This window comes from Salvelinus alpinus, chromosome 2 (assembly GCF_045679555.1).
Source record: "Salvelinus alpinus chromosome 2, SLU_Salpinus.1, whole genome shotgun sequence".
In the NCBI taxonomy this organism is placed as follows: Eukaryota; Metazoa; Chordata; class Actinopteri; order Salmoniformes; family Salmonidae; genus Salvelinus; species Salvelinus alpinus.
In genome coordinates, this window is record NC_092087.1 from 129,010,469 (window position 1) to 129,026,832 (window position 16,364).

General features: G+C 44.0%; 1 protein-coding gene across 3 annotated transcripts in view; it reads left to right on the plus strand.

The window, feature by feature from the left end:
* Positions 1–370: 370 nt before the first annotated feature.
* Positions 371–16,364, plus strand: part of LOC139568755 (homeobox protein Meis1-like) — a 37,492-nt gene continuing 21,498 nt past the window's right edge. For 2 of the 3 annotated variants that reach the window (XM_071390810.1, XM_071390811.1), the window contains exons 1-8: positions 693–841; positions 2,192–2,412; positions 3,310–3,451; positions 3,666–3,716; positions 4,078–4,128; positions 4,682–4,828; positions 7,062–7,173; positions 11,562–11,713. In XM_071390810.1, the coding sequence (XP_071246911.1) occupies positions 830–841; positions 2,192–2,412; positions 3,310–3,451; positions 3,666–3,716; positions 4,078–4,128; positions 4,682–4,828; positions 7,062–7,173; positions 11,562–11,713 (888 nt within the window). In that variant the 5' untranslated portion in view covers positions 693–829. Of the gene's footprint in view, positions 842–2,191; positions 2,413–3,309; positions 3,452–3,665; positions 3,717–4,077; positions 4,129–4,681; positions 4,829–7,061; positions 7,174–11,561; positions 11,714–16,364 lie in introns of all 3 variants that reach the window. The other variant, XM_071390809.1, reaches the window with a different exon arrangement.

The following is a 16,364-nucleotide window of genomic DNA, read 5'->3' on the forward strand; positions in this document are numbered from 1 at the left end:
GTTGAGCACCAGATAATGCAACCCCTATCTGCGATTGAATATCTGCTATTTTTACAGTTCTCAAACGCCCCCACCTGGTTCTCCACTTGATGTGGCCCATTCCAATACGTGACCAGTTATGGCCACCACTACTTCCGGGTTTGCACAAATTGGTCAAAGCTACCCTCTCTGCGTTATGCGCCCTGCAACAACACACACACACACGCGCGCATTTGGAGACCCAAGCACGGCATTCGCACTGCACATCGGGATCCACCAACACACCGACGGACAGTCGACGGCTCCTTTAAGAAAAACGAAGTCAGAAAATATCACCCCTCCTTCTTCAGATCTCCACTTGGATGGTATTGCATCAAAGAAAACCTTCACTGGAGTTGCAAGTGATCGAGGACACGATGGGGACTGTTTTTGAACATCTTTACATGAATATCTGAAGCATTCCAAGTGAGGGAAGAGCGCGACGAGTCATCATTAATTAAGCTACTTGACAACCTCGATATTGATTGACAGCTTGCTTGTTGAGCGAGACTAGAGTATCAATGTTTTTCTTCTGTACGGGGCATTTTACACCAGTCTCAAGCGTGAAGTCGTAGCCTAGTGCCGCTTGTCTATGAACGGTCTCCAGGAGAAAGAGAAGGAGCTCTGTACTGGATTGTGGTGTTTTTATCTATCGCTGGACTTACGCTGGCAGTCTAACAACCACCCTCTCTGGAGAGACGAGCACAATATTCTTAATCTTGCATTTGGAGTTAGGTGTTTATTTTCCCTCAGCCCTGGCCTCGTAGAAGACGTTTAGAGTCCGATTGGAATCGGCTAGAGTGACAGGCCGATGGCGCAACGGGTGTGTATTGACAGAACTTTTAGCAATGGCAATAAAGCTACAATTGAGACGTGGCTTATTACTGTGCGCAATTCTCCGTTTGTATGGCACAACAAGCAGGCACCTAGGCAATAAGAGGTTGTTTCAGCCCTTTGGTAGAGCTATAAACGGTCAAATATACTTCTGCTACGTGCTAGCCTATACTAGTCAGCATTTGAACGTGTGTGAGTAGAATCAACAATTGCATTTTCATATTGTCCAAAGAGCTATAGACTGCAGACTGCAAACTTCATCACATAATTCATTTTTACTATTATGACATGTGTTTTGATATTCTGCGTTTCATAAACGCAGCGTCCGTCTTTTGGGGGGTCAGTGTTTAATGTGGGCTATAACCAAGTTGTTACACATCAACTTAAAAGATTTACAAAAAAACATTATGTAGGTTTGGTAATAAGAACGTGGACGACAATTCACAAATGTTTTGTGTGCATGCAATTTCAGTCTTTACAGATATGAGAATTATGTAGAGAGTTTGTTGCTATCTGTCTTTTTCAACATTTCATAATATTTATACATTTTTATCTGATATATGACATACAAATAAATCAATTCAACATTTAGAATAAAAAATATTTGATTACTTCAAAGCGTTCTCTAAATATACTCGAAATAGTTTAGATAGGCCACGTATAGCCATGCATGAACAATTAGCCTATCTAAAAATGCATCTGTCATTTAAAAAAAAAGTTTCTTTAAGCTATTAGTTTTGTCAAGATAAACAGAACAATATTTGATTTCTTTTAAATATCAGCAAGAATACAGACTGAAAAGTGTAGACATTTGTGATATTGTTTTGTCTAAGCAAGACCCTGTAGTGTTCTAATCGCCTGAAAGAATACCCAAAACCGTTTGAAAGTTGTAGACACATAAAAGTGAACTGCTTTTTCACAACGTTTTAACATGTTAATGGTTCAACACTAATCCACAAACAATGAACATTTTCCATTGATATTTAATTAGATGATCGACATAGGATTTTATTGCCACTAATATTATTCCTACCACTAAACATACGATAGGCTACTATTAGCATCATATACCTAACACATTAGCACTTATTTTATATACTAATTTAGGCCTTTTTGCTATTATTAGTATAGACTGCCAACAACATAATTTAAGCTATTTTACCATTGTTGTTAATAGATTTTTCTTGTTATTAGTCTTTATAATTCGTTTTTATTGTCAGTATTATTACATTTAGTATAGCTATTATCAACACAGGCCTTCATTCAACAGCAGGAGAGATAGCGCAACAGTGTCATTGGTTATTCTTTTAGAATATTCTCTATCTTTCACTTTTGACAGTATGAAGACCTTCCCCACTATGGAATGGACGGAGTAGGGCTGCCCTCGACTATGTACGGGGACCCTCATGCAGCGCGCTCCATGCAGGCGGTTCACCTGAACCACGGGCCCCAGTTCCACTCGCACCAGTACCCGCACTCAACACACGCCAGTGCCATACCGCCCAGTATGGGCTCCTCCGTCAACGACGCTATAAAAAGAGACAAAGATGCCATTTACGGGTACGTTTATTTTACTGCCAACGTAAAGTGTATAACCATTGGGGATATCATGCACCACAAATATGAGCGATGGACGTTTAAGAGAGAGGGAGGCTTTGGGAAATTCTCGCTAATTATAGCCTCTTCTGTGTTCGGTCTTTACGCATGGTGCTATATAGGCTTGTTTAAACTTTGTATATCTGTTTTGAAATGTTAAAGTATGACATTGTCCCCTGAGTTTTCGAAAAAGAGGCATAGGTTATGTTTGCATTTGGGTTTCAGTCTAAATATAATGTTATTTTCCATTCACAAAATTAACGATTTGGATGTATCCTATTGTTTAGCAGGAGTCAGTGGTCGGAGTTAGATAACCGAACTCCCTAAATGTTTGTAAATCCAACTCTCACAATAAAAAATTGTACATCAAACACATTCTCTAACTACCCTGCCTATACTTCAAAAAATGTATAGGCAGTGTTGTTTATATTTGTGTGCCATAATATAGGCCTATTTTCAGGCCAAGTTTAATAGTGTTATTAAACTCTATTGAAAAGTTCATAATGTATTTTTTTTGCCCGAGTTATTAATCTCACTGAAGAATATGGTGTTATTTCGTTGTCCTAAAATGTTGAATCGCGTTCTAAATAAAGCACTCGAGGGCTGAGGATGCCATGCGACCAGTTATGCCTGTATGACCAACTCATTTCATGCAGTAAGACTAGGCCTACTTTTATGTAATTATTGTGCTGATACATTTCTGAATGTTTAATTAGTGCAATATTCATTCAATTTACAACTGAAGACAGTAGGCAATTTGAGTGAAAGTCGATGTAACCTACTTTCTTAGTTTGGGCCTGTACCGACACGCAAACTTTCCAAAGCGGCGTACAGCGTTAATGTCCTCTCTCTTCCTTTTAGGCACCCCCTTTTCCCACTTCTAGCTCTAATTTTTGAAAAATGTGAATTAGCAACTTGCACGCCGAGAGAAACTGGGGTCGCTGGAGGCGACGTGTGTTCCTCTGAGTCTTTCAACGAGGATATAGCAGTATTTTCAAAGCAGGTTTGACATATCTATTTACTTGTTTTGTTGAAGTTCAAATTCGTTCAAATTCGTATATTTCAGGGTAAATAACAGTTGTGCATATATAGATGTTTTGTAATTGTGCATTGTGGAAACTTTGTGAGCGACAAGCTGTCCTATGCATGTGAACACCATGGTTATGAATGACGTATGACACTCAGTGAACAGTGAACTTCTAACACTTTGGTTTCAGATTCGATCAGAGAAGCCTATATTTTCATCAAATCCAGAAATTGATAATTTGGTAAGAACTCACTTGCTTAAGGCCACTCGCAAGAACAGTATCGAACAGTTGGCCCATGAATACATTCATTAATTGTTTACAGTAGCCAACACTTTAGTGTGAATTGGACTTCATCACGGTCCTTGTTATTAATGGTGTCATAACAGATACACGCTTGTGTAATCGTAATATGTCAAAACGATTTTCTTGTCATAAAGTTTGTTTGCTCTTTATGCTAATTATTTTAATCCTAATGATCACACACACACACACACACACACACACACACACACACACACACACACACACGTAATGATAAAAAAATTATGTAATGATCCAAAATGTGAATACAAATGTTTTAATGCAAACTTTTTCCTTCTAGATGATACAAGCAATTCAAGTATTACGGTTTCATCTGCTCGAGCTGGAGAAGGTATATTTACTCATACCCATCTCATGCACGGTATATTTTATCACCATCGATTGCGATGATGCATAGCATTAGGCTATAACTCCGTAGTAGATGTGTAATAGTGGTGGTAGTATATTTGGTTGCCCTAGTAAATGTTCATGTTATGCAGTTGATAATGTTGTCATTGATGGATGCGCTTGCAGAATATTAGGCGAGGGCGTTTATATAACAGTCGCCATATTGCTCATGTTAGGCCTGTATTGTATTAGTGAGGAGAATAAGTTGATGAAGTAGCCTACAGTTCTCGCTCAATTATATACAAAAAATAAGAAAAATAAAATAATCATTAGTTTTTCTACAAGTAATGTAAAATGTATGTAATGTGATGTAGTTCTGCTATTTTTGAAGCCAATGTGCTTGAATAGTATCTTAGGCCTGTCACAAGGCCAGGGATAGGCTATTCTTTATAATACCATTCATTGCCACCATCTACATTACATTTTTTAGGGCTTTCCCGTAGGGTATAGTGTTCACTCAGTTTTGATACATGTTTGGTTGTCCTCTGTGTTTGCAGGTACACGAGTTATGCGATAATTTCTGTCATCGATACATCAGCTGCTTGAAAGGAAAAATGCCGATCGATTTGGTCATAGACGACAGGGACGGTGGAAATAAATCCGACAGTGAAGATTTTACAAGATCGTCTGGGCCTCTTGATCAGGTAAGCTCTTGCCTACTACGTGCGTATTAATACAATTGTCGTCTATTACGTGCATTTGAATTGTAGGCCTATACAGAGAACACGTCGCACTCGTTTTATGCTGTCTAGATCGTTTAATCAAAATAGATAGGCCTATGGAAAAAAATATAATTTAGGAAATTGTTGGCCTCCTCTTAGTGATATAGATTAATAAGTGACTTTAAAATAAATCAAATATCAAATGTAGGCCTAACATTTGACAAAATGACCATGAGAACAAAGTTTCTATTCCATTTAATTTCAAAGCATAATAAATGGTTTCATCTTTTTTCGGGACATGACCATTAATATGTTTTGGAAAAAACTTGTTTGAAGTAAGGATCCCAGTAAACAGTTGCTTGGCTTTTATTATATAACGTCTTGAATAAGTGCTTTGGGGGACTACGGGAAACATTTTAATTGTTATTATGCTATTTTATGGTGTTTTTATGTGTTAATTATGTTCATTGTGCTGCATGTACTTGAAAAAGATGCCATTGATCAAAAAAGGGACAAGAGGTGAAGAGTCAAGTCTGCTCCTTTTTCGTGTGAATGCAACCAAGACAGTTTTCAAGTCACGTTGCACCCACTCTTTGAGCAAGGCTTTAACAATATGGAATCCCTTCCTCCGAGTGCCATGTCAGCCACACAGCAACTTGTTAACCATTTAACCCTTTATTTACCAAAGCAACGAGGATAAACTCAGGCTTCCCTAGCCTATGTTTGCCTGTTGTTGAGACGTTCTGAGTGTCCCATTCACTGTACTACAAGGCTCCAAGCTCTGTATTATAAAATAATCCTCTATCCAAGTCTATGCTGTATTCTAGTGTGAATCAAACTACTATGTATCCACTTATGAACATGTATCCCCTTCAGTCCTCTCATTTCCCTCCAGTAGTACTTCGATCACATCTTCTGATTTGCACTTTGACGGTCGTCTTTGATTGCGCTGTCACCCGCCAGAGTGTTTTTTTATTATTATCGATCAAACAACATGATCAATGATGAGCGCAGGTCCCCTGAGTCTTATAAGCACTCTTGATTTATGCTTTTGATTTAACAAAGTGTGTGGCTCAGTTGGTAAGAGTGTGGCGCCAGCAAAGCCTGTCGTGGGCTCGATTCCCTCTGGGGGTTACAGAAACTAACATGTAAGTCGCTTTGGATAAATGTGTCTGCTAAATGGCATATATTATGAACCAGCACACTAAAGTGTAGCTCCTGAATGTGGAGGTCAACCCATAACCAGTCCCACCAGGCTTCAGTCTCCTACCCATAAGTCCATACATGGTACATCACCCGCCCGCCCGATACCCACCCTACCTTACAGGCACTTTGCACCCTCTCCTCTAGCCCAATAGTGTACCATTTTCACACTTAATCCCACACGTAGTTTCTCTTCTCAAGTGGGGCTGCATAGGGAGTACCTAACACTGGTTATGGGTGAATAGTGGGAGGTGGTGGCGGTGTGTGTGAATATGCATGTGTGTGTGTTCGTGTACATGTTCGAGTGCATGTGCGTGTGTGTGTGTGTGTCTCGGTACTTGCCACCCTCGGTCTCTCAGGAGCGGTTCCATTCTGATTGAACCAATCTCTTCAGTCCTGTACGCACTCCCTCTCTTCTATCCCCCTGGCTCGTTTTGTTGGGAGCCCCTCTTGTTGGAGTTGGCCATTGCTGCTTTAACCATTTGTGTTCTGAGCATATGTTCCAGATTACCACAGCCTGACGGCATTCTCTTGGTATGCAGCGTAATACATTATATATATTTTTCATTTTTTTCCTTCCCAAAGAGGACTTATTGTTATTCATTTGCTGAATAATAGGGTTTGCATTTTGACCTGGAGTTAGCATTGAGTTAGCCACGATGCGCCGCCAACTGAGGGGAGTAGCGAGCCAGTGTGTACAGGTTTGTTTGGCTGTGTGTTTGGTATGACTACAGGCTACAGTATTTCTCCTTTCCCCCCCACATGATATGTACTGCATATGATATGGATATGATATGTAAGGAAACTAAGAATGCGCCTTTTGTGCCGACATACCTTGGGTCTCCATCCACGTCTCTTTTAATCAGTCGGCCGTGGATTATTCTTTATGACTCACTCCTCTCAAAGCCCTTGGTTTCTATATGACGCATAGACCATTGACGTGCTCTCTGTGGTAAATCATTTTCATACTGTAGTTTCTCGGCTGATTTTTGGTGTCCTGTCATCCAATCAGATCTCGTGGAGCAGAGACCACGATGACACGGCATCAGTTCGCTCGGCGGGGACTCCCGGGCCCTCCAGTGGGGGACACACGTCACACAGTGGGGACAACAACAGTGAAGAAGGTAAGGATTCACTGATAGGTAAGATACCAGGATAGGTGTCCATCACCTTTGCTTTTGTCTTTCAAGTATACTGTCATATCAGTGGGAGGAACGAGGAAGCTATTTTAGCCTTTTGGGACAGATCAGATTCACTTACAGGTAGACATACTAGAAAGGTGTCCACCATTATCGCTTTCGCCTATCAAGTACTTTCAGATTAGAGAGACAGTGTTGGGACTGATCCCATGTCAAGCCAATGAGTGAGTGTCACGTGTTGTCGAGTTTGGATTTGGATGTAACGTTGAATAGAAAGAGAGACAGCACAGAGAAAGAGAGAGTGAATGATGAGGGTTGACCGAAAAATGTGAATGCTGAGCTCAGCCTGGGACTGGATCTGGAAGAAAGGGCGCATTATGTTCTTGTCGACTGAGCGACGATTTATATACCAGCCTCTGCGCCTCTTTTATTTGGACACGGGGAAAGAGTAATAACAGAGAGCAACACACACACACACACACACACACACACACACACACACACACACACACACACACACACACACACACACACACACACACACACACACACACACACACACACACACACACACACACACACACACACACACACATTAAATGCTAGGCTAGCTCCTAATGGTTGAGGTAGAGAAGAAGACTAAAAGGGACTCTCTCTCCTCTGCTATTGGCCGTCTTTATGAGCAGGGCTCTGGGTTTGTGGACTCCCACCACACTCTCCAAATAGTTTCAGTCAGATGTGTATCACCTATTACCAGGGCCATTTGCAAAGTGCTGTTTGTGTGCCAAGTGCAACAAGCGTTCAGGGGTTTTGTTATCTCCCGAATACATTTTCAGTTTAGCACCGCCACGGGTGGACTGCTTCGGGGACATCTGTGTGTTTTAACTCCCGAACACAAATACATTCACACAGCCAGAACACTAGGTCCAGAACACAAGGCCCAGAACACAAACAACCATAATGTCCTTTTTATTCCCCATTTGGATGGTTGGGGAATTGTGGCTCCTTCAAAGGAAGTATTTGACAGAAACATATTGGTTGAGCTTCTGTTGGAAAGTGGATTCTTGGTTGATCCATATTGGGGCATGTAGTCCAGTGATACCTTAACACTGGTTCCTCGCATCTCATAGATAGTCCTAGAGGACCACAGAAGCTACCATTGGATAGTCATGGTTTTCTGACTTTTCAGGAAAAACCTGATACATACCTGAGGAGAGATTTGTTATCTCCCACTTTAACTGAAGGAAAAACTATCTCTCACCTGTAGGGGGGGGGGGGGGGGGGGTCATTGCCGGGAAAAAGAGGAGGAAGAAAGAAAACAAAGGGAAAGCTGGTAAATAATGTCCCAGAGAAGGCAAACAGTTTCAACGACTTAGTTCATCGCTATGGGGTGGGGATGTCTGCAGTTTGGTCAAACATTTAGCTTCTGTTCATTTGAACTTGCAGGTAGCCAATAGAGAAAGTCCATCCAAGACAAGTAGTCAATTAATCTCAATCTTTTCTTTGTGCATTGTCCGTGTTTTGTTGTTCATGGTTGCTTGAAGTTACCACAAGCCTAACCTGGGCAGCGAGGCCATTCTTCACAGACCCTTGGATTGGCCGACAATGGTCACATGGCTACCTTGCTTCTATAGGGAAGTGCGTCTTACAAGAAATTACCAATGGTGGAAGCCTGGTGCAAAATAAAAGGTCCTCTCTCCTCCCAGGCCCCTTGCACCAGACCATGGCCAATAACATGTTGTGCAAACACTTGTGAAAAGCTCAGCAATTGAGCAGGCCAGCAGCTGCTGCGAGCGCCGAGCTTTGACAGCTTGACTTATAATGTTTGCGTGAAAAGTGCAAGTGGATTTCTATGCCTCTTAATCTTGATGCTGGAAGAGAAAGGAGCAAGCAGCGATATTGAACGGCAGAAGAAAAAAAAAGGGTGGAAATGGAATGAGGGCAAAGGGAATAAAAGAAAGAAGAGGGAGAGAGAGGGAAAGAGAGCGAGGGTGAGCAATGAATCCTTTTGGTTTGGCGTAGGCATGGTCAAGCCTGCATAACCACAGCTGAGCTGACTTCGTGTTCAGAGTTTTTTCCCGGGGCAACAAATTCCTTTGTATGGCCTCACTCCTCCACTGGATGCCAGACAGGAAAGCAAAGCGCAGCAGCGACTTCCCTTGCCACTACCACTTTCTCCGGACCTCCCCAAGTCACTGCATCGCTTTGCTACTTCCTTCGTCTTTTAACACAACCCCCCTTCACAGGTCACACATAGTTGGATGTAGAGGAGGAGGATTTGACATGTGCAGCTCTAGTCACTGTAGAGCGCGTGTGTCCCGTCCCCGTCTCCATCTCCACCCGGTACACAAGTTGTCGCTGTGAAGCTCGGCGGTGTCACAAACCATTAGCAGGTTGGGCCCAAAGTCACCCCAGCGGCGGCGTATCTCTCCTCGTGGCGTTGGGCTAGAGAACGCTGCCGCAACACGGCACAGTGCGGGAGTGTAAATCAGCCTGAGGTACCCCGCCGTCGTCCTCCTAATGAGGCCGAGAGCTTGCTTATGGACTTCAGCATCATTTTTATGATTATTTCCACCTTCTCAGACTCTTGTCGGTCCCAGTAGAATCTCACCTCTGTTTTGGCGGCGGAGGTAATGGCAGGAGAAGCCTAAGCAAAGTCAACCTCCAAGCTAGTGAAGTCACCACTGATATTATACTAATGTGGCCGGTAGTTGCTGCCATATGCCTGCTCTGCTTTAACTGACTGTCTCTAACCTTGCCTGTTGCTGTTAAAAGGGGGGAAATTAAATAAAATTAACCTCATTACATGGCACTTGACAAAAATACTGCATACGGCATGATTTGTAATTGCATTTGGTGAAGAGGTTAGCAGTTAGTGGGGGCTTTGCTAAAGATGAAATGGACTTAATGTTGGATCGAAGGAAGCCTGGTCCCAGATATGTTGTGCTGTCTTGCCTACTCCTATGATAGAGTTGGCAAGACAGTACAGAGAGATCCAGGGCCAGGCTACCTTCAATCCAGCATTTCATCTAGTTCATCTTTAGCAAAGCCCTTGGCGTTCCCCAAACAATGACCATAGGAGTTGGCAAGGCAGCAGAGACCGATCTGAGAGCAGGCTAGATCGAAGGAGCATTCACTTCCAATGAGACATCTTGGATTATGAACCCAGGGCCAGCAGTGTAGCTCTCCCAGGCCAGATGGGAGCTAAGTAAACATAAGAGGCGAACTTTAGCGGAAAAAACAGCGAGAGGAACAAACTGGGTATTAAATCATTGGCTGGTTTTGGACTGCGTCTGCGTCCCAAATGACACCCTATTCCTTACATAGTGCAGCACTATGGACCCTGGTCAAAAAGTAGTGCACTATGTAGGGACTAGGGTGCCATTTGGGACGCACACTAGGTCTGTGATATCTCGGAGATGTACTGTATGGATTTTGGGGGTGGATAGATGGTGCTCTGGGTGGGTCATATCAACCCCACAGTACAGTGAGTCAGAGAGTTCAACTCCTGGCGTAAAAGCTTTCTGAGATGTATATTCATAAATCTTTACAATATATACAGTATATATACATGTATATATGTTCTGGGGAGGTTTGGTGCATCACGTGTACAGTACATGAGAGTGTTTTGTATGCAACATTGAAGACTCAACCTATTCGTTCAGACACTCTCTTCTGATGAATATGTGAAGGTTTCTTGGATGAAGATGTTGATGAGTCAATCGTTTGAAACGTAGCGAGAAATAGATTTTTCACCAGATCCATCCATATTTCAACTTTAGAGCTTTCTCCTCGCATTCTGAAAGACTGTGTAGCAGTAACTCTATTACGGCATCCTGCAGTTTGATCAATATATTCAGAGCAGTGATAAAACTGGGTAAAAAGGGTCGAATTTCTGAAGAAAACACGATCAGTTGCTGTCTTTTGCCCAAGATGCTGTAGCAGAATTCTCTCCTTTTGGCTGAAAACATTTATCTTTTAATGCACTAACTAAACACATTCAGCTAAACAAGGCTAGGAAAGCACGATCGCTAGCTAATCATGCAAAATATAAAATGAGTCCTTCCACAACCCAGAGAAGCTATGTTGAAAGGTTAGAATTCCTGAAGCAAAATGAGCAGTTGTTGACTGTTGTCCAAGAGAAGATAGTCGGTTGCCAGGTTGGAGCAGAATGGTCCCTCTTTATTCCCTACACAACCTGGGGAAATTTGTTTAAAAAAAGACAATTTCTGAAGTTAAACTAGCAGTTGTTTTCTGTTTGTCCAAGAGGAGATAGTCAGTTGCCAGGTTGGAGCCAAAATGTCCCAAACCTCCCTCCTTAGCTCCCTAATGGAACCACTCACTCACACTAACTGTTGGCTTTGTTTGTACAGGTGACTGCATGGACAACGGGGTGGCCTCTCCCAGCACTGGGGACGACGACGACCCTGACAAGGAAAAGAGGGATCGTCACAACAAGAAGCGAGGCATCTTCCCTAAAGTGGCCACCAACATCATGAGGGCGTGGCTCTTCCAGCACTTGACGGTGAGTAGAGTGGTGGATCACCATTACACTTCTTAGAAGCCAAGCAGTGGGACCTCGATACCAGTGGCCATTTTGAGCTCCAAGTCATGCCCTTTAGCCTCAGTTATACTTTATGGGTGTTTAGGGTTGTTGTGACAAGTCTGAAATGTAGCAATGAGGGAGGGGACTTTTCCACTGCTGCCTAGCAGGCTTAGGAGGATTCGGCTGTTGAAATGACTTTTGAATTGACTCAACCGAAGTTGTCAAACTGAGCCATGCATGCGGGTGTGCACGTGTGTGTTTGTTTGACAAGGCATATCAAAGCTATAGTGAAAATGATTTTGTAGATAACTTCTCCCTAACTCTCCTGTCAGTCGCTACGAGTGAAGTGAGTTGTGATAAAATACTTTGGTTAACATTCAAATCAAATCAAACTTTATTTGTCACATGCGCCAAATACAACAAGTGTAGACCTTACCGTGAAATGCTTACTTACAAGCCCTCAACCAACAGTGCAGTTTAAGAGTCAAGAAAATATTTACCAAATAAACTAAAGTAAAAAAAATTATTAAAAAAATTATAAAAAGTAACACAATAACATAACAATAACGACGCTATATACAGGGAGTACCAATACCAAGTCAGTGTGCGGCGGTACAGGTTAGTTGAGGTAATTTGTACATGTAGGTAGGGGTGAAGTGACTATGCATAGATAATAAACAGCGAGTAGCAGCAGTGTACAAAACAAATGGGGGGGGGGGGGGGGGGGGTGTCAATGTAATAGTCCAGTGGCCATTTGATTAATTGTTCAGCAGTCTTATGGCTTGAGGGTAGAAGCTGTACCGAGCAGTTGCCATACCAGGTGGTGATGCAACTGGTCAGGATGCTCTCAGCGGTGCAGCTGTAGAACTTTTTGAGGATCTGTGGACCCTGCCAAATCTTTTCAGTCTCCTGAGGGGGACTTTTGTCGTGCCCTCTTTACGACTGTCTTGGTGTGTTTGGACCATGATAGTTCGTTGGTGATGTGGACACCAAGGAACTTGAAACTCTCGACCCGCTTCACTACAGCTCTGTCAATGTTAATGGGGGCCTGTTCGGCCCGCCTTTTCCTGTAGTTCACGATCAGCTCCTTTGTCTTGCTCACATTGAGGGAGAGGTTGTTGTCCTGGCACCACACTGCCAGTTCTCTGACCTCCTCCCTATAGGCTGTCTCATCGTTGTCGGTGATCAGGCCTACCACTGTTGTGTCATCAGCAAACTTAATGATAGTGTTGGAGTCGTGTTTGGCCACGCAGGGAGTACAGGAGGGGACTAAGTACACACCCCTGAGGGGCCCCAGTGTTGAGGATCAGCGTGGCAGACGTGTTGATGCCTACCCTTATCACCTGGGGGCGGCCCGTCAGGAAGTCCAGGATCCAGTTGCAGAGGAAGGTGTTTAGTTCCAGGGTCCTTTGCTTAGTGATGAGCTTTGAGGGCACTGTGGTGTTGAACGCTGAGCTGTAGTCAATGAATAGCATTCTCACATAGGTGTTCCTTTTGTCCTGGTGGGAAAGGGCAGTGTGGAGTGCAATTGAGATTGCATCATCTGTGGATCTGTTGGGGCAGTATGCGAATTGGAGTGGGTCTAGGGTATCCGGGAGGATGCTGTTGATGTGAGCCATGACCAGCCTTTCAAAGCACTTCATGGCTATCGATGAGTGAGAGCTAGAATGACGTAGCAGTAAAAAGGGAGGCAATATTATCTGTGTCCATAGCCTCACGGATACATACTGTTAAAGGGAGACATATCTGACATACACAGAAATATCTTATTTACAGCTTTGGCCAAAGTTAGCAAGCTAGTCAATTGGCCAGCAGGCACTGAGTGAGAAACACTGAGAGGATTTTGCTATGTAGGCATTTTCCCCCCTTTTTCTGTCTAGGCTCCATACAAGGAGAGGCTAAATCGGGATGTCTCGATGGGGGTCAAGGTGGCTGCCAGGACCTACCACTGAACCTGGGTGGCTGCAGCCTGCAGCAGATGGGATGTGGGAGAGAGGGAGGAGAGATAACCCAGGTAGAGAGAGAGAGAGGGAGGAAGAGAGGTAGGGAGAGAGAGTTGACCATAGACATTCCCAGGTTCTCTGGAGAGTAAAATGTTTGTGTGTGTGTATGTGTGTGTTTGTGTGCATTGTCAGTTAAGTGGTATTTAGAACTATGAGCACAATATCTTCCATTTACACCGTATCGATTCTCAAGGACTTGGTAAAGGTTCATGCATGTGGTCTAGCAAGCTGGCTGCGGATGTGTGTGTGCGTGTGTGTGTGTGTGCACCAGGAATCCTGGTGAGAAATGGGGCAGCACTCTTGCCCCTCCAGCAGGGAACCACGGGCCTTTTCTTCCTCTTTTCACCCCCCACATCTCATCCTCCACTCCCTCTCTTTACCCACTCACACAAATGGTATTTTCCTTTTTAATTGATCAAGAAATTAGTGTTAAACGAAAGCCGTTGCCCCGAAAAGCCCAAAGGAGACCCTGACTGCATCCCAAATGGCACCCCATTCCCTATACAGTGCGCTACCTATACCCAGGCCCATTAGAGCTCTGATCAAAAGTAGTGCACTATGTAGGGAATATGGTGCCATTTAAAATCAAATCAAATCAAATCAAATCAAATTTTATTAGTCACATACACATGGTTAGCAGATGTTAATGCGAGTGTAGCGAAATGCTTGTGCTTCTAGTTCCGACAATGCAGTAATAACCAACAAGTAATCTAACCTAACAATTCCACAACTACTACCTTATACACACACACAAGTGTAAAGGGATAAAGAATATGTACATAAAGATATATGAATGAGTGGTGGTACAGAACGGCATGGCAAGATGCAGTAGATGGTATAGAGTACGGTATATACATATGAGATGAGTACTGTAGGGTATGTAAACATAAAGTGGCATAGTTTAAAGTGGCTAGTGGTACATGTATTACATAAAGATGGCAAGATGCAGTAGATGATATAGAGTACAGTATATACATATGAGATGGGTAATGTAGGGTATGTAAACATTATATTAAGTGGCATTGTTTAAAGTGGCTAGTGGTACATTTTTACATAATTTCCATCAATTCCCATTTTTAAAGTGGCTGGAGTTGAGTCAGTATGTTGGCAGCGGCCGCTAAATGTTAGTGGTGGCTGTTTAACAGTCTGATGGCCTTGAGATAGAAGCTGTTTTTCAGTCTCTCGGTCCCTGCTTTGATGCACCTGTACTGACCTCGCCTTCTGGATGATAGCGGGGTGAACAGGCAGTGGCTTGGGTGGTTGTTGTCCTTGATGATCTTTATGGCCTTCCTGTGACATCGGGTGGTGTAGGTGTCCTGGAGGGCAGGTAGTTTGCCCCCGGTGATGCGTTCTGCAGACCTCACTACCCTCTGGAGAGCCTTACGGTTGTGGGCGGAGCAGTTGCCGTACCAGGCGGTGATACAGCCCGACAGGATGCTCTCGATTGTGCATCTGTAGAAGTTTGTGAGTGCTTTTGGTGACAAGCCGAATTTCTTCAGCCTCCTGAGGTTGAAGAGGCGCTGCTGCGCCTTCTTCACAACGCTGTCTGTGTGGGTGGACCAATTCAGTTTGTCCGTGATGTGTACACCGAGGAACTTAAAACTTTCCACCTTCTCCACTACTGACCCGTCGATGTGGATAGGGGGGTGCTCCCTCTGCTGTTTCCTGAAGTCCACAATCATCTCCTTTGTTTTGTTGACGTTGAGTGTGAGGTTATTTTCCTGACACCACACTCCGAGGGCCCTCACCTCCTCCCTGTAGGCCGTCTCGTCGTTGTTGGTAATCAAGCCTACCACTGTAGTGTCATCCGCAAACTTGATGATTGAGTTGGAGGCGTGCATGGCCACGCAGTCGTGGGTGAACAGGGAGTACAGGAGAGGGCTCAGAACGCACCCTTGTGGGGCCCCAGTGTTGAGGATCAGCGGGGTGGAGATGTTGTTACCTACCCTCACCACCTGGGGGCGGCCCGTCAGGAAGTCCAGGACCCAGTTGCACAGGGCGGGGTCGAGACCCAGGGTCTCGAGCTTGATGACGAGTTTGGAGGGTACTATGGTGTTGAATGCTGAGCTGTAATCGATGAACAGCATTCTCACATGGGTATTCCTCTTGTCCAGATGGGTTAGGGCAGTGTGCAGTGTGGTTGCGATTGCGTCGTCTGTGGACCTATTGGGTCGGTAAGCAAATTGGAGTGGGTCTAGGGTGTCCGGTAGGGTGGAGGTGATATGGTCCTTGACTAGTCTCTCAAAGCACTTCATGATGACGGAAGTGAGTGCTACGGGGCGGTAGTCGTTTAGCTCAGTTACCTTAGCTTTCTTGGGAACAGGAACAATGGTGGCCCTCTTGAAGCATGTGGGAACAGCAGACTGGGATAAGGATTGATTGAATATGTCCGTAAACACACCAGCCAGCTGGTCTGCGCATGCTCTGAGGACGCGGCTGGGAATGCCGTCTGGGCCTGCAGCCTTGCGAGGGTTAACACGTTTAAATGTTTTACTCACCTCGGCTGCAGTGAAGGAGAGCCCGCAGGTTTTGGTAGGGGGCCGTGTCAGTGGCACTGTATTGTCCTCAAAGCGGGCAAAAAAGTTGTTTAGCCTGTCTGGGAGCAAGACATCCTGGTCCGCGACGGG